This window comes from Apteryx mantelli, chromosome 6 (genome assembly GCF_036417845.1).
Source record: "Apteryx mantelli isolate bAptMan1 chromosome 6, bAptMan1.hap1, whole genome shotgun sequence".
NCBI lineage: Eukaryota > Metazoa > Chordata > Aves > Apterygiformes > Apterygidae > Apteryx > Apteryx mantelli.
In genome coordinates this window covers 13787607-13812308 of record NC_089983.1, presented here as the reverse complement: position 1 = coordinate 13812308, position 24702 = coordinate 13787607, and the positions used below count along the sequence as shown (strand labels likewise).

Genomic DNA, 24702 nt, shown 5'->3' with positions numbered 1-24702 from the left:
CCGTGAGTAGGTTTTTTGTTGCCTTTCGTATGGGGGAAGAGAAAACATGTATTTCAGATCTGAGATCTGTGGTATAGGAAGAACGTGTGGGTGAGAGCACGTGTGTAGATGCAGACATATGTATGTATACAGACACATGTACCCTTGAGATCTTGCTATTTTGGGCTACTCTGGTGATAAAATACAGTGAGAACAAACTCAGGAATGACACGGAATCTGTCTAGTATAGGTAGAGAGGGAATAGAAGGCATGGAAAAATATTGGGCTTTTTGGGGGGGTAATGTTTGCTAATGTTGCATATAAGCTTCACTGTGTGAGCTTCTTGAAGCATACCAAATTGGCTTAGATTTGGCTGTTCAAAATCTCCAATCTCCTGTCATTTGTTCATCGTCCCCAGTAGCTTTTCGGTTGGTATTCATTGGCAGTAATAGCTGTGCAGTTGACTAGCGTCGCTGCTTTGTTCTAAGCTTCACATGTGAGGAGAGATGATAAATTCCCATTAGCACTATCTTATCATGTGATTATTTTTGTTTCCAGAGGGATTGCTGTAATCAGTTTTCTCAATTTTACTGTAAAATGTGTGGTCTCTTATGATAACTGCACATTTAATTCATGATCTTATCATGCAGGCAGATTCCTAGAAGCGAGGTTGTTCTTGCAAGGTAGAAAATAACATGTTGGACCAGTGCAGTAAATCAAATGAATGTGTGGGTTGTTAAGAGAGCTGCATCCATCATATGCTAGGCAACACTGTAAAAGTTACATGGTCTGAAGCATAAATCGTATTAAGATGTAAAAGGCATTGGTTTTGATCTTTCAATATGGGCTTCCTAGAGTTTTTACTGGGGATAGTCAGCTTGCCAGTAGTGACCTCACTTGTGATCCGGTGATTTGGAAGCCAATGGAAGTAGTGCAGTCATTTTAAAATCTGCAACAATGTGGTCAGGAGGAGATGCCTTGTACTGCCACTGCCATTTTGAGGCTTGTCTGCAGCAGAGCAGGCCTCCCTCGCTGTGGCTCTCCGGGGAGACATCCCAGACGAGGCCTTCCAGAGGGCGAAAGGGCTGCTGTGGAGGCACAAATGGAGCAGTGTTGTTGTTGACACGATGGCCTTGTCTGTTCAGACCTGACCCCTGTGCTCCTTCTCAAGCTGGAAATGGTGAGTCTCACGAGCCTGTTCCTGAATTTAGCCAAGAATGTGATATGTTTGCCTAGAAAAGGGGAACTTGTGGAATTTTTATATTTTTGTCACCCAGTAGGTGGGTATGGGAACAAGGAGTCCTGGGAGAGCACTTGCAGAAATAACTGCTCTTTCAAAACCTCCAACCTTTTGAGTTAAAATCTTGCAAGATTTTGCATGCTTTTGAATCCCAGCCTTAGGTCTGGTTGAACTTTGTATCTGAACTCAAAACCTTTCCGGTAGGTAACATCAACATATCAAAACCTGTGCATTTCTTACATTTTACCATTAATACATGATGAGAAGTGTTTCTCACTGTGGTCCTGTGATGCCTTTATTGAATGGCCTTAGACTGTACATGCTGCCGTTGATGTGCATGTGTCTGCCCACCCGCAGCAATGCTCCACATGGTGAGAAAGGCAGGTCCACCTTTACCGGCAGGTAGGGGAGCCCTCTGTCAGGTGATGAGGCTGCAGCTGCCCACGTGCAGTGCCCACACCGCTGACTCCCACCCCCTCACGTAGTGGCTTCAGCTACCGCTCTGAGCTTGCCAGTTAAAGCTTCCGTCGTTTAACCGTCCCGCAAACTAGCTGCATAGAAAGCATGGCTTCATTTTGCGACACAGATTGGACAGAGCCTTGCTGCTAGAACAAAGCTGAGCCTTCTTTAATGCAGAGCCAGGGAGTAGGTAGGCACCTAGCTCCCATTTTTTTCAGTGGGAAGCAGATTGCCTAAATGTCTTCGAACATCTACATCTTGGGAGCAATCTGAGTCATTGGTGGGCAGGGGTATGATAGGATCATCTGACTAACTTATCTGGGTCCACAGCACAAAGTGATTTAGACCCCTTCATCCTGTGTAAGTGCTCTGTTCCCTTCCCTTAAAAATCACTGGCCGTTGGATGCCTTATAAATCACAGCTGGTACAATCAAAACATTAAATCCATTCACTCTGACCCATACAGTGGAGTTTCCCTGCAGGGAACCCCGGGCTTCCTGTAGAAGAGAAGGACAGAGAGGAGTAACTCTGGAAATTTGGGACTGAATTGTAAATGGCAGGGCTGCCTCCTTCCCTGCGCACACCTTCAGGGCTAGGGACAGGAAGCCCTTTTCTCTGTCAGTGCTTTGTTTTTTCATGCAGCTGGCTCAGAGCTGCCGTTCGCTGAAAGTGCTGTGGGTTGTGAATGCACCTAGCAGTGCCAATGGCTAGTAGCCACTTGGCTTAGGCAGTGGCTGAACCAGAGGGTCTGAAACGATTGCGAGATATTTTCCTTTGGCTGGTAGCTTGTTAGTATGTCATGCAAGAGCAGTCTGCCAGTGCGGGCTCTGTGTAAGGGGGTGTGATTGCCCTGACAGACAAAGAGCTCTCAGTGTGGGGTTCGCAGGCAGGGAGGCAGATGCAGGCTGGTCACCCAACTTGCATGTGCAAAGTCTGCTTGCGGGATCAAAGGGATTAACTGCCTTGCATGAAAACAAGAAAGCCATGGAGTGGGGAGCTGGAGGGTAGCAGGCGGCGGAGGGAGGTTGCATTCCTTTTATTGGTATGTAACGCTGACCAGACACTGGCTGGCGTGCCTCCCTGCATGATGAGCCGGGCCGGGCTGCAGGCAACACGGAGTGAGAGCAGCTCGCTACATTGGTGCTCGTCTTCTCTCAGGGCTTCGCTTTGCTGGGGAGCCCAGAGGCAGTCAGACCCCATGTCGCACTTGGTGCTGCACGAGGTTCCCTTGTTATTTGCCCGCGTCTCATCCATGAGGGAATGAGGACACTACTGTAAGGCCCATCAGAACGGTTGAATTGGTTATGAAACCATGTTCTGGATGACCTTTGGAGAGGGAAAAACAATTATCTGTGTGGGAGAGAATTTAATCTGTAAGGGAAAGGGAAAAACATGGGCCGGATGGAAAGGGAAATGAAAATATTTTACTGAATTCAGAGTAAGCGGGGGCATCTAAAGTGAAGGGTGTGTAAATGAGCTAAGAGCAATGTTGGGACTGACTGTCAGTCAGAAAAGCAAAGAAGCCATGCGGGGGAGAAATAGAGGCTGTGCCTGTAAACAGGAAGAAAAGGTGAGCTGTAGGTTTGGAAAGACCATGCTGCTAATGTGGGAGTGAGGTGAAAAAAATTTAAAGAAGGAGCCACGAGGACTGGCACTGTAATCCAGCCCTAACACATTCTCTTGCACTTATTCACAGAGCAGACATCAGTGCAAACAACGACAATTTGTCTCTTTTGAGAGACAGAAATTTTAGTCCAGTCTTCACACATGCCTGGAGATGAATTGCCAATGTAATGGAGAGTGGAGAGGGAAGGAATTAGAATGAGCCAAAAAAAATGTATAGTCATCAGTACTTCCTAAATTAGAAAACAGGATATTGCTGCCAAGTGTCTGTCTACAAATAAGTCTTCAGAGTGAGCTGGCCTATGACCCGTGGAAAGGTTGGTCCTGGAGAAGTTGCTGTGTCCCCAAGATCAAAGACCTCTGGGAGAGATTTCTATCTCCCAACAAAGCCGGTCATATCGGCCTTCTTTGCACTAATGTAGAGGGCAAGGTATAAGACGGCGTGGGTGCTTTCTGGCCAGAAATAAAGCATCACATATAAACTTCCCAGGAAATACTTAAGATGGGGATAATGATAAAAAAGTGACCTTCAGAGGGTTCTGCTGAGGTTTGCATTTTGTGAGGATCTGAAGGCTTTGATTTTTTTTTTCTATTTCCTTCCAAAAAGAGGATCCAATACAAGCTTAGCTCAAGTCCAAGAAATAGCAATTGGTCATTGCACATTTATATTTATCTGCATAAAGCATAGAACAACTGGGAGGTACCCATGCAAATAGATGTTAGGAGTCTCCATGCTATCTTAAGAATATGCAGGTTTAAGTGGAGTCTGTTTGCCATTGTCAGGACATCTTATTTTAAATTACATAGTTCTTTGATCCGAAGTGCTGGGTGAGAATAACAAAACCAAATAAATCCTCCCCGCAGGAAAACAAATTGCTACGTTTGCAAGGAAAAGGCTAGGGAGACACAAGAGTCTCAGAAACTGCGTTAAGGAATATGAAGGTTTTTGAGGCAGGATTTAAAATGGCAGAGAAGAAAAGTTTTCCTGAAGCGTTGGGGCTAGAAGAGGAAAAGTCCAGAATTTGGAAATGGTAGGAAAAGAACGAATTGAGGCAAGAAGGCTGGGTGATAAATAAAGGTGAATAATATGAAATAAAGAATAATAGAGAAAAGAAAGACTACTTGAGTCAGTAATAATACAGGAATGGGAAGCTGCATTTCTGTATTGTGTTAACGCGTTAGCACCAGGGAACAGAAAGCCAAGGAAGAGAAAGAAAATGCAAATAGCCAAGTAAAGCACCAGTTCAACAGGATGCAAGATTTTGCATAATGGGTTAGGGAAAAGCATTGGGAAGAGCAGTGCAGGTAGCACAGGAGAAATGAAAGCCCAAGGCCCAGGATTTTTACTGCACAAGAAGAGAGACCCACAGCTTCCTACAGAACGCCCAGCCTTCTGTGCAGAGCTGGAGCCCTGTAAGGGGGCACTGGCTCAGGGGACACGGAGGGTGCTAAAGCTCCCGTGGCAGCAGCTGAAGCAAGGCTGAATTTGCTGCTGGAAACAAGAGCAAGGGAACTGAAGAAAAAGGGGTATGTGAGGAAGGCCTTTATTCATGGTTGTGTTTATTTTGGGGTACAGTTGCATTGCCAAATTGGAAAGATGTGTTTTGCTGTTTTTTCTTTTTTTTTTTAAGTTATTTGAATAAGAGCATAAATAGAATTTATCGAAGCTGATTAAAATGAGCCTAGCCTGATCATGAGCTCTTTAAAGCTTTATCTTTTTGAAGGCATTGAACCATTTGGCAGGTTTGGAGGGGAGTGTTGTGATTTCAGTGCGGAGGGCCAGAGCCTCACTTCGTTATTACAGCGAGAGCCCAGGCTGAGGAAACGAGCCCTGTGAATGTCCCAGATGGAAGGAGGATGGACCCTGCCAAAAGCAGCCCTCGCCATCCAAAACACCAGTGTTGTTCAGCCATTGCTTAGTTGCCAATACCTGAATTCTCAGTCCTGTGTTTCTGCTCCATCATTTGCCAAATCAACAGCACAGGGAGGGAGACAATCTTACTGTTTTGGTTTGAAAATGTAAATAGGTATTGTTTGTTTGTTTGTTTGTTTGCTGCGCGAGATGGTTTTTGGCAAAAGGTTCTGGGTTGGGAGAGCTAGCAAGTGATGTTTGCTGTCTGTTCAGCAGCTGCAGGAGGGAGAGCGCGGGCGCCTCCAAGTGTTATGGCAGACTGCCTTGGTGAGCCACAGAGAGGCCATCACTGGTTTGTCATCCATCATTTTCTTTATATCCCTCCATCCCTGAGCCTCTGTGAGGCACCTGGCAAAAGGGGAAATAATATGGATCACAGAGTATGGCCTCAAAGAGAAAATGCTCAAGCTGTCTCCTGTCGGCTCCCCTCTGTGTTGCTGCTGTCCTGGCTGGATTAGAAGGGGTGGGTTAGCAACGAGAAGCGGGGTATTTATTTTCCATTTGTTCAAGGCACTAACACCTCTGAAATACCTGAAGTCACACACAAGCCTGAATCATTGTGTCTTACAGATGTGGGGGAGACAGGGAGCTTCTTGTACACTGTTGGGCAGTTCACTGCCCAACTAAAATCTGGCCCAGGAAGATCATTCACCATGAGCTTCGGGGCGGTGAGCCAGGGAGAGCCTGGCTTCTGCAGTCCCTGCCCCAGTGATGTGTAACACTCCTGTGGCCCTTTCTGCGGGTGCAGACACTGACCTAAATTTCCCTGCCATTTTCCAGTCGCACTGTGCTTACTTAAACCCTTCCTGAGGTTTCAGTGCGTTCCTGATCATGAGACGGTGTTGCATATTGTCGGGAAGCATCATAAATGCAGCTGCATGTTGGCTTGGGTGAATCACCTGCTTTGGGTCCACAGGGCTGCTCCTCAGGAGGGAGAGGAGGGGACTAGGCCTGCTAGGCGAGAGGCTCCACGGAAAGATCTCGCAGAGATGCAGGGTCTTTCTCCCTGTCACCCTGAGGAGCTGTTGTCCTCTCCCGTCCGTGAGAGCTCACTGCGCAGGACTCACTTCCCTCAGTTCTTGCGGTACGTGTCTGTGGCTCGCAGCCATGTGAAAATGTTGGCTTGTTGGACCATGAAGATAGGTTAGCCCCACGACAGAGAGAGGAGGGAGCAGTTATGGGCTCAGCCAGATAGTTTTGGGTTTGGCAAAGGAAGAACTGGTATGAATAGTGAAGCTGAAGTCAGGGTTGGAAACAGCATTGCAGATGGAGTATGCAGGGCCTGAGCACGTGTGTTCTCGGGTCCAGAGGCGCTGTCTGGAGAGGTCATTTAAAAGCAAGCGTGCCCTGAGGCGCAGGCTTAGGCTGAGGTCTGAAGCTTGCTGGAAGAGAAGATCCAGAGCAGATTTGGAGAGCTGAGGCTGTCTGAGCAGGAAAAGCCAAGTGCGCTGCAGCTCATCTTATCAGCAGGTATCACATTAGGCTCTTCTTAAGCACAACGGGGGTGTTGTGGGTGTTCGAGTCTGGGCTACATCTGGGCAAGCAGCCAGGTACCTGGATGGAAAGTGTGGGGGTCAAGTTTACTCCCCATGCAGAGCCTGCTTTTCACAGCCCATGTGGGACATGGTCCTGCGTACCTACATACTGACAGCAGCAATTGCAAGCAGGGCAGATGAACTGTAAGGCTTCATTTAAACCGATCTAAATATTGCTGAGGCGTCCAAGCTTATACCAAAAGTAGTGGAGTCCCAAATAAAACCACTTTCTTTGCTTGGCTGGTAGATGGTGTCCATGGTATAGCTGAGACCAGCTACAAGGAGGAGGTCAGTCAGACATGCCCTTGCAGTAGGAAAAATGGCTGGAAAAGTTATTTAAAGATAGGTAAAGGACAAGCATATGACGCAGAGAATGTAGGGTGGATTCGTTTCTCTCTGACTGGCTAGAGTTTAGGAGAAAGTGTATTTGTCTTCAGAAAACTTTTGTCTGACACCACTCTCAAAAGCCAGTTGGTTAACAAATGTCAAGCAGTAAGTGGTAATGTACTGTTGGAGATTGTAGATTGAATATGAGACAAGGACTCTCAAGTGAGGAGAGCTTTAAAGACTAGCTCAGCCATTTGGAAAGAGGAGAACAAAATACTGCATGGGACCTGCCTTGTCCCCAGGTCTCTAAGAGTGTCCAAAACCTTTGTGTCACAGGGAAATCAAAACCACTGTTCGTGGGTCAGCTTTATACGTTATAAGAAGCCCACAGCAATAAATGGCTTAATGAGAATTAAAAGCCTTTAAAAAATTGCAGGCTGGTTCTCAGTCTTAGCAGTCCCCATTTGCAGGTGGGTGCACAAGTGTCCCCGTGGGCAGGTTCGCTCCCAGCTGGGCGCCCGGCCTCTGCAACCCGCCACTGAAAGCTGGGGCCGAAAAAACTGAAAGCTGAAAAAACATTTGCGGGCTAAGCTAACAGTGAAGAGCTTGTGTTTCAAGATAAAAGCTGATCCCCAGCTGAGCTGTGAAAGAAAGGTGTCCTCATTGTGTAACCGTGCACATTCAGAGCTTTAACGGGGATTTGTTCCTTGTTCCTGCGCATCTGCACTCTTACCACTGGCAGAGGCAACCGAATAGATTAGCTGGACAATTCTGCACTGTCATTCTCGTTTTCTGATGACGGTAAATGATCATTAGTGCGCTAGAAGCTTGTATTAGTTCTTTGAAATTAATGATTTTATGGAATTTATAAAAATACAGGCATGCGTATCTGCCTATGCTTTTGTTCAATATGTAAATATTTGGAACCACGGTATGTTTAATTTTGCATAAACATTCCTTTGGCCCTCTGCTTGTTTGTCACCTGTGACTTTGCAAAACTTTTCCTTCTTCAGGTTGAAGTTTTCCACATTTGGTCTTTTTCCAGTGTGGTTGCTGTTTGTTACTTTAGAAGTTTGAGGGGAAATATTTGTGTTTTAGGAGAAGAATATGGCATGTGTGTTGGGGAGGGGCAGGCAGGAAAAGAACTTTCCTCAGTGTAAGAAGTTGAGCCGGAAACTTGGCATATTTAGTGGAAAATAGCCTTTGAGTAGAAGATTTTTATCTGTGAATACCTGAGTGAAAATTAACTTGAACGGACTGGTATGCTCTATTGTACACTGACATACCACATGTGAGTGTGGTATAGCTGATATCATTTTATCATTAATTCTCTGCAAAATCCAAGGAATCCCAAATGTGATTCTTTTCCTGGACTTCATTTATCTTTAGATGTGTATTCAGAAATGTGTTTCACAGAGAAAACGTATTTAAAAAAATTCTTCTTTTTCATGAAGATGCAATGTCGCCTAACAAGGGAAGTTCAGGTACATTTGTATCTCGCTTTAGCTGGATTCGTCTGGTAGAATGAATGACGGCAGTGATACCTGACCAGCTGTTTGCATCTCCATTAGAGTTAAGGAAAGGTGTCGTCTGCATCTTCTCCATAATCCAGATGAAGAAACTTCCTAGCCAGTAGAATTAATCATCTTTACTCTCTGCCTAGGAGAGGGCTCCTCAGTTTGCCAGGGTTTGTCCCCACTCAGTATTTTTCAAGCCCAGCCACATTGCTTCCTCCTCCCGCTTCCAGTCAAATTCGGTATCTGAAGGAACGAAAGCATCCTGGGTCTTTTTCTTCTTTCCTGTCGTCGTTGTTGACCAGACTGGGAAACGGAAAAGATTTTTTTTTTTAATTTTTTTCTTATGCTTTATTGCTGTGTTATCCCTGCCAATCTACATTCCTTGTTCTCTGTCATCTTTCTCCTGTTTTTCAGTGGCAAAAGGGAGAAAATGAAGTGATAGGTATATAGTGAAGAACATCCACCCTGCAACAGTTTAAATAAGTGGAAACATTCACTAGCAAAGATATGGAAGAAAAAGAATTAAAAACGTTAACATTTGGGAAAGGGTCTGTTCCTCTTCATCTTTTCACATCAGTTGTAGTCACTGCTAAAACAGCCTTTATATTTTGCCCGTGATTTTTCAGGGACCCTAGGCCTAAATCGTAGGTGCCCAGAGAAGGGGTCTTTGAGGCGCTGCTCTGGAGTATGTACGCGTGCGCCGTGTCCCCTGAAAGGCTGTCTGCGTTGCTCACCGTCCAGGATAATTTACAAAAAAGCGAAGGGGAAAAATCGATTGGGGGTGCTGGAAAAATCCGACCCTGGGAACTGCTGGATTTTTCTCTCGTTCGCTCTCTGTCTGAGCCGCCGCTGCCTTGCCTCGCGTCTCCGAGCTCGGCTCAGCTGAACGCCCAGCTAAAAGCCCTGATTAGACGAGGGTTTTTTGAAGGTTCTTGCTGCTCCTCTGGGGCCCGAAGCAACGGCAGCTCGCGGCAGCGGAGGGCTGGTAATTAGGGCGAGCGGCGGAGCCTGGCCTGGCGGGGGAGCCGTCTGCGGCGAGCGGGGGAAGAGCGCAGCAGCCAGGCCGGCGCGGCCGTTGCTAGGAGACCCGCGGCCGAAACGCAGCGCGCTACAGCCGGGCACCAGCCCGGCCCGCTGCGCAGCTGCTTCCCGCGCCGTCGTCGCCAAGCAACTCCGCCGCTTTCTTCTTTCTCCCCCCCCCCCCCTTCCTGGAGGCTTAATTGGGTAGTTTTGGTGCTGGTGGCGCTGGCGGGCGCCCGCCGGGGCCGCGGCTCTGCCGCTCTCCCCGGGGCGCGGGGCCGCGCTGCGATTAACGGGGCGGAGGCGAGGCGCGGGCGGCGCGGGGCGGCCGGCCGGCACCTGGGCCCCCGCAGCCCGCGGCGCCCTCGCCTCAGCCGCGCCGCGCCGCTCCGCGCCGGCGGCGGGTCCGGGAGGGGGGCGGCGCTCAGCGGCCTGTGCCGCTCGCGAGGGGAGTCTCGCGCAGAAGTGGGGCGCGGTGCCGCCCGGGGTGCTCGGCGCTGGGCGCGCCAGGCGGCGGCGGCGGCGGGCGTTGGACGCGCCTCTCAAGCGGGGCGGAAAATGGAATATTTCTCTCTCTTCGAACGCCGCTGCGTGCTTTGCCTTCCTCTGCTTCTCAGCCAGGCAAGGGGGCCTTATCGATGTGTGTCGTGTGCTTGCGCGTGTGGAAGAAATAAGGCTGAAAAAATGCATTTCATGCCCTGAACGACTACATGCCGAAGACTGCCGCTGGCTTGGAAGACAGGCTTTGGCGAGGCCCTGAGGGACTAACCCGCAGCTTGAAGTTTGTAGAAAGACTGATTGGACGTTGGATCAGGTTCTTCACCTCTTTTCCTCCACCGCTAATACAGACATGATTAGAGCCATCTCTCTGTAAGGGCACTTCTGACCTTTTTGGATGAGAGGAGCTATACATCGTCCGTGGCAATGTACTGCTTTTACACTTGATCATCCCTGCGGGTCTAAAAATAGGCACAACCTTCTCACACTGTGTATTTCACAAGCCTGCCACATTCCTCTCCTGCCCCGCACTGTCTCCTGCAAGTTTTTCTCTTGTGCTTTGTCACCCTTTCAAAGGCTTTTTCGTCTTTCCAGCAGGTGGCAAGACTGTGAATAAAATGCCTTTTTTTCTTTTTTTTTTGCTTTTTTGGGTGAAAAGCATTGGTGATGCATTTAAGCACTGTCTGCTCCCTCCCCCCCCCGCGTTCCTTTGTAATAATAAAAGATAATAATTATGCTTTCTATTTCTCCAACAAAAATCAATTAGGAGTATATTGAGGAATGAAAGGCTCATAAAAGTATCTGAAATTGATTTTTATAATTAGTTTTACTGGTTGATGGGTTGCACACATATATGCTTAGATGGCAGCATTGACCTCTAGAGGTTGTACGTATTAAACAGCCTGTTCTTCCTTTTTGCTAAAGGAATGAAGTTATTATTAATCTTAAAAAGAGGATGATGATGTTGTTCACTGAACTGCAGCTGCTCGCTAGCCTTCCTGTAGCCTTACCAGGGAGGCAGCCATGCGAGCCGTGCGATGGCGACCTGCTGAGTTTCGCGTGCAAGTGAGGATGCTTAACAAGCAGCAGATCTTGGGCCGCTCCTCATCTGTGTCTCGTATTTGATGGAGCGTGCACAGATAATGAGAGAGGGTAGGCAGGGGTGGTAAGGACACCCGTTCGGTTAGGAAATTTTATTTTTTCGGGAGTTCTTAAAACTGAATTTTCTTCTGCAACGTGCTTCTATTAAATATCAAATAGCAGTTTTCATAGAGAAAGCAGAGTGACCAGTAACATTTTCTGTTGTGCCGTGTGATGTGTGCTGATATTCAGCTAATTAGAAGAATTATGGCTCGGCTTCATTGGTATGCCATGTATGTAGCTCGTAAAGCTCTGGGGGACCCTTGGAGATGAAGAGTGCTACATAAATATAAAATATTGTTAATGTGATGTTCCACATTAGGCTTCCCATTGTGCTGCGGCAGCCTTTTGTAATAAATGGCAAAGCGAATGCACGCGCCTGCCTGGCTTTTCTCTGCAAGGCCATCTGGGGGCCGCTTCCTGCCGAAGCCCGGCAGCCTCCGGCATTTCCCAGCGACGTCCTGTTGCACTAAGAGCGTCCCGGGGGGCCCCGGCCTCCGGGGGACGGACGCCTCGGGTTGTCCCCGCAGCCACGCTGCTGCTCTGCACGGCGGCGCCTTCCCACCCAGCAGCCCGGGAGCAGCAGCTCCCCAAAGGATTTCTCAGACAGGGTGTCGAGGAGAGTTATTAAAACACGCTCTTAAAAAGCCAGCGGGACTATTTGGTTCTTCATACATTTCATTGCACGACTCAGGCCCCCAGAGCTTTCTTATGGGAGAAATCCAGGAGAGAAATTTGGCATTTAATTCCTTTTTCAGTTGGAAGTTACAGTCCGTGTTTGTCAGGTTCTCCAAGAACACCAGTACTGGAGCGAGCATATCTAAAGCTGTCTTTCAGTATGTATTTTTAGACATTGAGGCTTTTAGAACTAGTTTTGTTTTGAATAATGTTTTAATCACAGATTTTAAAAATGGAAGGAAATGTTTTGTGGGTTTTTTTCATAAAACATTTTTTTGGGCCCTGAAACTATATGTAAATAACTCACCGCAGATTAGAACACATCATGATTTTTAAGAGGATGTTTATGTAGTTTTTCAAAGACAAACTTTTGCATGCTGTTTTTGTGTAGTTGCATACGTGATATGCAAGCTATTAAAGCTATTAAAGTGTAATATAACTAATTTTTATTTTAATGGCCTTCAAAATGTGCATACAGGCAGGATTTGTTTTTGTTCCTCACTTTCTTAAGCTTTTTTGGCCAAATCAGTCATGCTGACAAAGAGGTTCTTGACTATACCACATTTTAGCTCTGAGGGATACTGGCAAGGTTTTTGACTGGGATTCTCCACTGAACTTTATAGGGATGCTCTGTCTTTTTGAAGTTCATTGCAGGACTGGAGTCTTAAACTCTGTGCTTGTTTTCCTAAGCACACTGTAATCAACATGTGTTTGTGCTGTGGTGCTTAAGGTGGGATGCAGGGGAGGGCAAGGGAAATAGATACGCATGTTTATTTACTTTAATTCTGTAAAGATAAAGGGTGAAGCTCAAGCCTTAATGGGCATTTTGCCAGTGACTTCAATGCAGCCAGGATTTCACCCAGCAGCATTGCCAATTTGTTTGATCTTATCATGCAGATCCCCAAATCTGAAGGGTTTTCTTCTTAAAGTCCCCACTCTTGAAATCCAAGGAACAGAGAACAAACTCCCTTCTGTTTTCTTTTTTAATAGATGTTTTTAATTTGCAGGACTGCAAAGAGAAGTTTAAAATCATGACCTTAGGTTATCTCCAAAACAAAAGCCAAGTGATCTCTAAATATTATTGTTTTTTACTTTAAAATCTCATTATTTTTATGGGAGACTGAACTCATGACTTTTTAACCCTTGGGCTTGGCAATAAATACTGCAATTACAAGATGTATAAAATCCTTGCCTTCCTCCATTGTGTGCTCTAGTCTTGTGATGATGTCCGTGTCCTTAGCTGATCTCTGTTCTGTAGCTCTGTGTCCTGTAAGCATATTTCTACTAATCAGTCTCTATTGAAACTGCTGGAAGAACCGTGACATGTCGGTAGCAAATGCCATCTTACTCCTGTAAACAACTCCAAAACTCCGCAAAACAAATACCCCTTGGACCTAGATGGTGCTGGGGGCGTGAAGGTGGGGAGGACAGGGGTCTCTGGATGTTGAGGAGAAGCGAGGACATCCCCACTGAGGTGCTTTGTGAGGGAATACCTATTGTGAAGGCCTATATAGGGTTTACAGCCTGAGTGGGTGGGAGAGGAAACACAATGGTCTCCTCTTCGTGCCCAGAGCACCAAGATGCAGATGCCTGCGGCTGAGCTGCTTGCCTAGACGCCCCGTACGATCAATGGAGAGAAATTCACCTCGGATTTCGGTCTAACTGGGGTCCGATACTTCACACTCTAAACGTGCCTTTGTCCTTTCATTAGCTTTAAAAGGAGTCATAGGTGACCATATCAGATGAAGGTTTTCAGTATCTAGAGCTGCATGAGGTGAACCTCACCAGGCCTGTCTGAGGCTGAAAAATGAACTCAGAAGTCCCAAGGACCAGTGCAGAGTCTTCATCACAAAACCAGCCTGGCTCTATACATCATGTTTTATGGGGACCCTGGTATGTGTTTACCACAGTAGTGTTGCTGGGATTGTGTGCTTGGCTCTTTCATGTTTTCAAATGATACATTTTTGGCTTCATTTATTTATTTTTATAACTAAGTGCCTAATATTTAGAGTTTTGCATTTGTCTTAGTCACCAAAGGAACAGTGACCTGATTTCAGGGATACCAAGGTCTCATAGATTTTTGCTGTGACTCTCATAAATTTTGGCTTCAGTATTGCATATTTCCCATCAGTTTGCAAAGTTCTTTGTCCTCCAGTTACCAGACCAGACCAGGCTGGATTAAATGAAGAGGGACGGAGGGCCAGACTGTACCAAAGTGAGCAGCGGGGGCACTTTTTAGAAGGAGAGCTAGACTGTATGAGTTGCCATACATAGAAGTGGAAGAGAGAGCCTCTTCCCCAAACAGCCCAGTCTCAGGGTATGTAAATACGCTCTAGGAAGATGAAAAAATAAAAATGGGTGGCAGGACAGAGAAACAATAAAGAGAGGCTGCTTTACAGAAGTAGGCAGTCACGCGGGACTGAAAACCCTGAAGCTTATTGGAAGGGCTGATAGCTTTTCCGTACCACTAACTTTTCTGACGATAAGGTCCTTCTAGATCAGTAGTTTTCAGCATGGTGCTCTGTTGATTTGCAGGCATGCAAAGCTACTTCCAAGGGGTCCTCAAAAGACATCTAAGGATGTGTTCACATGAGTGTTTCCCGTGGATGCTCTCCACGTGCACACCTAGCACGCTCCAACTATAAACAAGCATTCAGGCCACAGCACCAGGCGGCAGCTAGTCTGAAGTTGGGTCCCGAGCACCCACTGTTTCAACCTACCCCTCACCTCTCCTGCTCTGCACTGCTCGCTACATGAGCACCTGCAGCCTAAGGAAAGCAAACCCTGGTCGGCAGGTTTGAAATCACTAGAGAAGGGTCTCCACCTCCCAGGGAAAAAATCAGAAAAACCTGAAAGCCACTATTCTGGGTCAATTCTAGAAGATTTTCCATAACCAAATGGTATGCTAACATTAGTGCTCATCTCAGAAAATTGCGTAACTTGATGCTTAAATGTGTGCCCGCACTGCTGGCTGCCTGCCCTTCCCGGGTGCATTAGTAGATGTGTGAAAACTAAACAGGTCCATGTTGTGGGGCATGTTCTGAACTGAAGCAACTGAGCATTTAACATCTGCCTATCTGGATAGCAGCTTCTTTCTAGCTGTGCATTTGGATCCTCTGTTGAGTGCCTTGTAAAATGCGGGTCATAGATTTGTTCAAGCACTACAGAGATTTTTGTGGTGTTGAATAAAGGTGACTTAAGGAGTAGAGCCCCCTTCCTGGGAGTGACTCACAGGCACAAGTTTTAAGTGCAGTTATTAATTTTGCAGAATTAGAGCCTGAAAAAAAGTCGGTGTGGCACAGCTCTGTGATGTTCCTATTTTTAATTGAATTTTGAAGCTTATAATTAATTTGTTAAAAAGGGGGAAATCCTGGCCCTGTAGAAGTGAATGGGAGTTCTGCCATTGCCTTCAGCAGAGGAGGATTTCACCATCCATCCTTTTATTCTCGCTAATCCTCTACAACAACAGAAGAGCAGCCTGGCACACGGAAATGATCCTTCCCGTTTCTCCTGCCTGCCATTGCCAGTAGAGGACCCTCCCCGCTTTTCCGTTCCCACTCTTCCTACATGCATACACCTTAGCAAAATATGCTTTCATTTTATCCACGCTAAGATGAAAGCAGCCATTAAAGGAGCAGTTTGTTCTTAGGCTTTATGTGCAGAGATACAGAAGTGTCTCTCTTTACACCCTCTCTTGTTTCTGAGCGGCTGCAGGAGAGCAGGAAACTTGACCTCTTGGAGGTCTCTGGGCCAAGAACCTGTCTGACATGGCTTTAAGGGTCACGGTGCTGCTTGGCCCCGCTGCTCGGGCATGCAGAGCACTCTATGCCGGCGTGCTGTCTGGGAGCACGAAGAGGCCCTGCCTGACGTTTGGTGGAGCGTGGCTTCGCTCACGGAGGAGAAGCATCAGAAAACAAAACTTGGCTCAGGGCTGTTCAGAGCCAAACGGAGATCACTCGCAAGAGGAGCCCTGGGAGCAAATAACAGAGATGCGTGGCATCCCGTGGCTTTACCAGTAATCACGCTTGGCATTTCTGTCTCTCATAACCTATATATAGCACTGTACATTTGCAAAGCTTTTGACAAATGTTAACAAGCCAAACCATGCTTCAGTCCTAAAAGCCCTTGGTTCCTCAGAAAGACTGTGATGTTTGTCTTCACCCTTCGGCTCCGCAGGCAACTGCATCCTTCAGACTGGCGGTACCTGCCAGTTCTGGCTGAGCACTGGTCTCTCGCGTTTGCTTTACAATGCGTGTAGCCCACAGAAGCTACACGGCAGTTCATCTGCCTTGCTGTCTCTGCTCTAAGGTAGGCACTAGAGAGCGTCGGAGAACCGAGGAAGCTGAATTATCCTCGAGGTTTCTTTGTTGACAGCTTTTAAAAATATTTGATGAACTATTCACACAGAACCGCTGCATCATCACAGACAAGACCAGGGCTGGGAAAATCCTTTTTCCCTGACAAGAGGAGAGCAAATGTAATATGCCAGGTAGTATGTCAAGGCTTGTGTGGGGGTGAGCACTGAAACAACTGCAAGCCTGGTTTTTGGGGCCAGCGCTGATGGCGGTGTTTGAGCCACAGTTGAGGAACGAGCACAGAAAGAGAACACCAGCGCTTGGCTCACTAACAAAAAGCTTCTTGCTTTTTTTCTGAAAAATCTTTTTTTTTTTTTTTTTTTTTTAAAAGCAGTCCGCAGAGATGACCAGGCAGGCACAATCTAATTGGGGTGGTGTTTTTATTGGCTCAGTCCCTGGTCTTGCTGGGCATGTCCCCAGGGTGGATTGCAGCACACGATAGAGACATCCAGGCTGGCCTTCTGCATTCAGGGACTGAGGGACAAATCAATATTTTGGCACAGACTTGCCTGCTGCTGTCTTCTCTTCATTGCTTCACCCCAATGAATCCTGTAATTTAGTTATTGAGCCAAACAAACTTCACAGAGGCTGAAAGGCTAAAATGGCTTAACTCCAGTTAATATTGCAGCCCGCTTTGCATGGTGCAACAGAGCTGTGTGGGCAGTCAGGCATCTGCAGAAATGAACTTGCCAGGGAATAGCTTTTCTCGTGTATTTTGATGCAGTTCTTGAGCCCTCTTCGTTTCTCTTGCTCTTTTGGCCTCTCCAATTTGTCACCCTGAAATACATAGGTCTCCCATAATCAAATCTCTCTCCTTTGCCTGCTGAATAGACACGTTAAATATAGAAATCTGCCTCTCTGCACTGAGGGATTTCAGTCTACTTTAGCCAAGTGATTGTTTCACGTGACTTTGGCATAGAGAGGTCATATGGATTGCAACTTCAGTATGGTCAGTGATGGTTTTTATAAGATCACCTTCTTAGCAATGTTAAGAACAAGTAAATAAGTAATAATCCCATCTTTGTTTATAATTCCCGGCTTAGAAGCTTGGTAGTGAAAGTGTCTTTTTGTCAGCATTTTCCCTCAACCCTCTCCTCATCTAGTGCATCCATACTGTGCTCACTGCATGGGGAATACTGACATCGATTTTATATAGGAGAAGCAGCCCTGGAGCATTTCTTATGGGGGGAGATGATGTTCCACCATGGCAGACTTTGATCCGCAGGGACCGGTTTGTGTTAGAAAGTAGGTAACTGTGAACACAGCAGACCAGAATCTCTCCTGACTCCTGACTGCACCATTTCACTGCCTTCAGCAGTATGGTTAATAGTTTGGGGAAGAATAACAACTGATAACGGTGGAGTGCAAAAAGCCTGAAGGACCAGCTGATTTCAAGAAAAAACATTTCTCCCCTTACACTCACTATCTTGGCATATCATTTCTTGAACCAAAGAGCAGTTTTTATTCTGGGAAGCAACTAAAGGAGGTGCAGTTCTAGAGGGCAGTGGACATGAAGCCTTGGTGGGAACCGATGTGAGCGTGACCACGCTGCGGTAAAAGGCAGCGTGGGAAAAGCACACAGTGCGGTGGTGTTGCTTGCTCTGGGGTAGTGCAGGGGCAGCTGTGTGCCCGGCTCGCCCCTGCAGTGTGTCCGTGCATCGAGCAGCCGCTCCCGAGCACCCCAGTAACTTAGCTGGCGAGGGCAGTGCTGGCCCAACGGCTGACGGACAGTCAGCTTTCAGCAGCGCAAGAGGAGAAGCACTTGGGAACTTTTTACAGGTTTCTTTGAAGAGTATTCGACTGGCTTCATTAGAAATGGGAAACATTCCTTTTGCCAAGATGGTGCATGAATTTAAACAACTATGAAGTTGGGACTGGATCTGTCCCAGTGCAATGCGTCACAAGCCCTGAAGGGAGTCACTGGCCATGGATTGTGTGACTGAGGGTGGGCTAACCTGCGCAAGCAGGATGGAGAGGAGGGGGGAGGACGCAGAGCTTGAACATGTAGTGCTCTGTAACCCTGCTGCCACGCTGACTGTTCTCTCCTCCCCTCCGCAGGTGAGAAGCCTTACAAGTGTTCGTGGGAAGGGTGCGAGTGGCGTTTTGCACGGAGCGACGAGCTCACGAGGCATTACAGAAAGCACACGGGTGCAAAGCCCTTTAAATGCAACCATTGTGACAGGTAATGCAGCCTCCTAACATGGTGTTCAAGCAGAATGCAGTTGTTGGGCACGGCATGGAGCTGCCGGCTCCCTGAGACAAGAGGCCTGTCCCCTTGCCGAAGGGGCTCCTTCTGTCCCCACATGAAACTGGAGAGGGTCAACAAAAGACAGCAAACAGCTTCATTTGCAAAAGCCCAGGCATGATTTAGGCACATCTGACAATTCAACTTTGTGGGGTTGTTTTATGTAGGATCAGGGATCTCTGCGCATTCCTACTAATGAATGAGTCTTCTCCAGCTTTAAATCTCACCCTCAACATTTCTTTGATGTGGGAAATACTCTGCACCTTTATTTTGTGTGGGCTCAGATTTTAAAGCATGATAGATGCCCAGAGCAGGGCTTCCTGAAGAGCCTGTCATGCAACAGTCCTCCTTTGGGCACTCAGAAATGAGGGACTTGGAGAAGCTGGGCACCCAGCAGCTCTCAGTGAGAGCAATGGGAGCTGCTGCTCGCTGCCAATACCTTTTTGCAGCCCTCACCACTTTATCTAGCTGCTGAATTAATGATGAGCTTGTCTGAAAAAATCTGGTCATCCTTGCTGGGTGCTGAGCATTTTTGAAAGCTGGGCTCTTTGAATTTAGAAACAAAAACAAAAGAAAACCCTCCTCCCATCCCCAATCCCAAATGATAATAGGTTAGGGTGGAGCAAAAGCAATTACCCCTGTAATGACTCTTGACAGCGCTGACAGGCTCGAACAATGAGCACTTTTCCCCCTCACACCCCCCCAACTGGAGACTGGCAGTGCCCTGGGTGAAACCTGGATCCAGGATTGAGTAATCAAATAATGTGCTTGCATCTGAACATGTTATCCAGCTAATCCTATTTATATATATTTTTAAAAGAGGCTTAAGAAAATTACCCATTTTTTAATGCAGCACTAAGGTTCTCTGCTCTGATAAGAAAACGTTTTGTAACACAATAAAGGCTCTAGGAAGCCGCTGGGTACACCAGAACGGCAGAGGACCTGCGTGGAAAGAGGATGTATGGGACATAAACAAGGGACCCCATCCTTTTATGGGAAGGAAATTCGATCATTTTCGCATCCTGTCTTTCCCAGAGCTTCATCTCCTTGAGCTCTCTTCTCCCCTTGTCTCCCCTCTTCCTGTCCCCCTTCCCCCGCTGAAGGCTTCCTCTTGAATTATCTTTTGTTTTATCCCTGGATTATCTTTTGTTTGCTCAGAATGAGGGACAGGATAAACCAAGTAGAGACCTCTGGAGTTCTGCTTTTATATAGGCACCTCTTTGAAGGAGAACATTTGCATTCTCGTTTTAAATGTAAGGCGTTGCCTTTCTCCCTTCTGTCCTCCAAAGAATGAACTAACCACCCCTAGGCGCCTCCCCCCCCCCCCCCCGACACACACGAGCAATGCAAAGCCCCCGGGTTTCTGTGTCAGGACAGACAGCATTTTTAGCAGAGATTTAAATAAATACAGTCAATGTTTTTAACTCCTCAGTCTCTTTCAGTCCTTTGTTAAGTATTCATTCTCCCGCTACATGTTATGCCTTCCTAGCTAGGCTTTTTCGGTGTCAGCCAGCTCCTCAGTCACTGCAGTAGAGGGAGATTCCTTCAACCATCTAACACATTTTCTGCTCTTCAGCAGAAATATGTGGGTGAATGAAAAAATATTTATTGATAAGTCAGGAGTGCTGGGGTTGTGCACTGTTAAATTCCATGCACAGTCCATCTGTGTGTGGTGGTAGGAGTCAGATTTGTTTCTACTCACCCGGTCAGTTGTTGCAAGCTAGTAGAGTGACTGTGCCTGTTTTTTGGGGGTTTTTTTGGCCCACACTGCCATACCGCTATTTTTCCTTCTTTTCTCATTCACAGTTATTTCTACTACCTCCTGTTGCAGATGTCACTTCAGGCAAGCACTGAAACATGTGCCTAAGTGCGTCCCTACCCAGGAAAGCATTTAAGCAGACATTTAATGTTAAAGACACTCCTTCCTGAGTCAGGGTCCCAGCTGGAAAACAGTTTCTTCATATCTGCTACCCTTTTCTGCGCCTGCCATTAGTGACAGGAGTTGTGGTTGCTCTCTCAGACATCCTGGCTTGCTGAACATTAAGGAGCCTTTAGGAGCTGCTTTTAGCAATGCTGACATAGCACTGAATGGATGCATATTTTTGTTCAGCAGAGAAGGCCATACCTCGGCAATCAGAATGTGAAAGTGGTGATAAAAATAGTAGAAAAGGGATTGCTGTGCACACGGCGTGGGTGCGGTTCCCTTCCGGTCAGTTTTCAGGTGGGGTTGTGTCTTTAACCTTCTGGCCAGCATCAGAAGGATATTCATGTCCTCTGCATGCAGGACAATTTTAAAATGAAATAAGAAGACTTGATTATATTCTTCTCCTGCTCTCCCAGCCCTATCGCAGCCCAACACCATGCAGCCCACAGATCGCATTGTTAGTTATTGTTGGCAAACTACCACTGGTTTGAGTAGCACCGTATGTACTGCAAATGGTGTGTGGTTTGGAGGCAGCAGGAGAGAAAGGAGAATGAGCTAAAGTGGTGCAGAAAGCAGTGTACAGTCCCTAGTGCCTTGCGGACACCAGGAATATGCTGGTTATTAGCATTCGCCAGGAGTTGTGCTCTTCAGAAACCCAGGGTAAGGTTATGTTCCTCACACGCTGCCAGCCCTCAGCACACCGAGGGGAAGAGGATGACAGGGCAGCAGCACTCACTTGTCCTGTGTAAGTGTGTATTTAGCAGATAGCAGCTTAGTGCCAGACTATTGGAGTATATATTCCAATATAAGTGCACATGCTTGGGGTCCTTTGACAGCAAGCTAAGAGCATGCTTAGCTGGAATGCACAAACCCCACTGTGGAGAATGCAGAGCTGGTAAGAAAGATGGCTGAGTGCTGTATTCTCCTCCCATCAGAGCTACCTTCCTTCTTTCTCCTGCAGAGGCTTCGGTGCTGAGCAGTACTGTGTTGCTAAGGAAATAGAGCAAAAGGAGAGAGGAAGGAGTCCTGTTTGGGAGCAGGGAATGTATGCATTGCTGCATGACTTTCAGAATTAGGGTACCTTAATCTAGCATAAACTGTCCTTCCTGGGAAGAGCTGGATTGGGGGAGGGATGATGGGGAAGACTGTGATGGGCCCCCATACAACATACAGAGCTGGCCGGGAACTGGAAGAGGTGTAGAGCCGGAGGTGTGGAGCATGGTCTTGTTTCACAGGCAAAACTAAGGACCAGCAAGCTGCTTAATTTGTGGAGAAGGGAGTTTCTCTTGTCATCTTTGCCTTCAGAGCCTTCTCCACTGCTGACTTGAGTTCCAGAAGGGAAGAATGTGTCCACTGATCAACAGCTTTTTTTATCAGCATGATTTAGCTGCAACATTTGGTAGGGACTTTCTGGCTGTTGAAAATAAATGTCCACGTCCAGCAGCCTTACCAATAGATGGAACTAACCAAATTAGTCCACAGGAAAACTTGAAGAATTAGTAATGTACCATTTCGTTAGCAATCAAAATATACTGGAGCTGAAAACTATACTAGATACTAATAGTCCCTATTTTTAACAGATCTTGCTGTGCTGTGACTCAGCATACTTTTTCCTGGGTTGCATTTGTAACAGAGATGATCAGAGAGGAAAAGCCTTGCTTGGGTGGTGGTCTTAAGACTAGTCCTAGACTAAAATGCCAGCTGGTGCATGTCTTTTTGGCAGCCACTCAAGCTGTTGTTTTGTTTTGGCAGCCCTCACAGCCAGAGCATGCTGCTTTCTCAGTTTAGACTGACGAGAGAGATGTTGGTCCAAGGATGCATTTTGGCACCCTAGGGCTAGAAAATTCTAGCTGTGCTGAGCCTGCTGCACTGAAAGCCAAGCGCTCATTGTCAGCTTCTCATTTGTCTCGTGACGCTTCGGCTGGGAGCTTGGAGGAATGCAGCCTCCATCCCATTCGCAAGAGTTTCTTTTTTATTTTTGCCACTCTGCCTTATACAAAGGTATTGACCACCTCCTAAGCTGCTACAAATCAATAGAGAACTGCTGACTTGGATAGAGCTGTCCGCATCCACAGCAGCTGAGTATTTTGCTTTTCTTGTCAAAGTTGCCTTCTTAGGAGGTTTCTTTGTCTTAAAAATATATATTTTGATCACTCATCTCTGCATATAGATGCAGATAGTGTGCCTGTGCCAGAGGGACAGACAAGGTCCCTTAACAATTTAAAATCTTTTCATTTTTATAGTTCTTCTCTTTCTCAGCCTTTCTCTGCTTATGGTGGTTATCCTCTGGATGTTTGCCATTAGATTGAGTGTACTTCCTTCTTTTTTTTACTTAGTAGTTGAATTAATTTTTTTTACCTACTTTCTGAAAAATACAAAATACTCAACTACTGCTTTTTTGGAAGTATATTCAGTGCATGTATGAGGTATCCAGATTCTCACAAGAAGCTGTTAGTTTTTTTTTCTAACGTGCATTGGTGGCTCTTTTGTACTCTAAATATGTGGGGCAGCGAAATGACATTCCAAGCAAGACAGTTCTGGAAGTAGCTTGTCATGATGCCCTCAGAGCCTAAAAAAACAGTTTACTCAAAAGCCACAGATATGTGTCTTTTTGTGTGATATTTATAATAGATGTTTTTTGCTATTACTAAAAGTAAGTGAGCCAATGTCTTATGGGTTAGGGAGGAAAGAATGCAAGCCAAGGTTTGCAGGGAACTTGGAAGCCTCCTTTTTTGAGGGCTCAGCTTGAACTATCTAATAGAGGCTTGGCTTTTCAGAGTGTCTGAGTACTGCCTCGGTGACGGTCGGGCCCCATTTTAGGGCTCTGAGGTAGGCAGCCAGAACCGCTGCCCGCTTGCCCTGCAGTTTGCTCTAGGGCGCTGTGTGTCTCTGATGACATTATGATAGTGGCTGTGAAATGAGTTGTTGCTTCCAATCCCATTTCTAATGGGCATGAAGTTGAAAGAATATTCTTGCTTCCTGACAGTTTTGGTAAAATGGAGTATATATTGAAAAGCACTTGAAAAAGGAAAAGAAAAGCACTTGTCCTGCTTAGAACTTACTCCTCTCATCACACTGACACTGCCTTGGTGGTGTAAAGTGCTGAAGCTTGGGCTGCTGTGCCTAATGTTGTGAGTGCCTACAGCATGTCTACTACGTTGGAGTTGTTCTTGAACAGTAATTCCTAATTAAATCTTTGTGGGGTTGTTGTTCTCCTGGAATAAGTATGTTTTATTCTGGGTATTTTAACCCACTTCCCAAGTGGGTTAAATTATTCCAGAAGACAGCCATAAGCCTTTAGAGAGGGAGTTAATCAAGAATAGATGTTGCATTTGAAATTCATACCCTACTTTATCCTGAATTAACTGCATATTTAGACCAGCCCTAAAATTCAACAGATGTTTTCATTCTCCAGGGTTGCCATTCTAAGTCCATCTCATCAGCATCTATCTACATTTTTAGAATGTCAAAATATTATGTTTTGTAATGAGATGGAGAAGAAATGGCTTTGTAGATAAAAACCAGAAGCTGAAAATCAAAATCCTGGGGTATATTTATGGTTTTACCAGACTTCTTGTGTGATCTGCAGCAATTTCCTTGCCTTTTCCATGTCTCAGTTTTCACACTTAGAAAATAGGGACAATACCTTATCTCCTCTCAACATTATTCAGGGAGATAACGTTCATCAACATCCACATATTACCACTGAGATTCTCAGCAGAGATATGTAACCTGATAGATTTTCAGCCCCCAGACTCTGAACCAGCTTTCCTTCCAATCTGGATTTAGAAATGGGAATTCAGCTTTCAAATCTGACTTCTTTCTTTGGTGCCTCTTTCAGGTCCTGGGTACTTTAAAAAGCTGGTGTTTTTTTAAGCTGTCACTGCTGAGCACTTAAGTAAAAATGACTTATTATGTTTTACTTTGTTTTATTTATATATATATATATATATATATTTATTTATTTATTTATATATGTATATATTTGTATTTATAGACATACACACACAAACACACACTTACACTAAATATTTGATTTTATTACTGTGGGTGCATGAGTGAGCGCCCTTCCCTGATGTTTGACTCAGTGAAAGAAGAGGGAGGGAGAGGAACAGCGAAAGAAGAATAGTTTATTTACTGATACAGCTGCTGAAGAGCCATAGTAGTTGGCCATCTAGGGTCACAGAGGTGAACCATGCATGGTTTGGTAGCCAGGTACATGGATAATCTAAAGAACAGCTCTAAACTTG

The 24702-nt window shown here is 46.1% G+C and overlaps 1 protein-coding gene across 9 annotated transcripts in view; it reads left to right on the top strand.

Annotated features, from left to right (window-relative positions):
- Positions 1-24702, top strand: part of KLF7 (KLF transcription factor 7) — a 122749-nt gene that overhangs the window by 33755 nt on the left and 64292 nt on the right. For 8 of the 9 annotated variants that reach the window (XM_067298807.1, XM_067298809.1, XM_067298806.1 and 5 more), the window contains exon 3: positions 18342-18465. The exons of the other annotated variant lie outside the window; for it this stretch is intronic. In XM_067298807.1, the coding sequence (XP_067154908.1) occupies positions 18342-18465 (124 nt within the window). The remainder of the gene's footprint in view (positions 1-18341; positions 18466-24702) is intronic. 9 annotated transcript variants of the gene reach the window in all.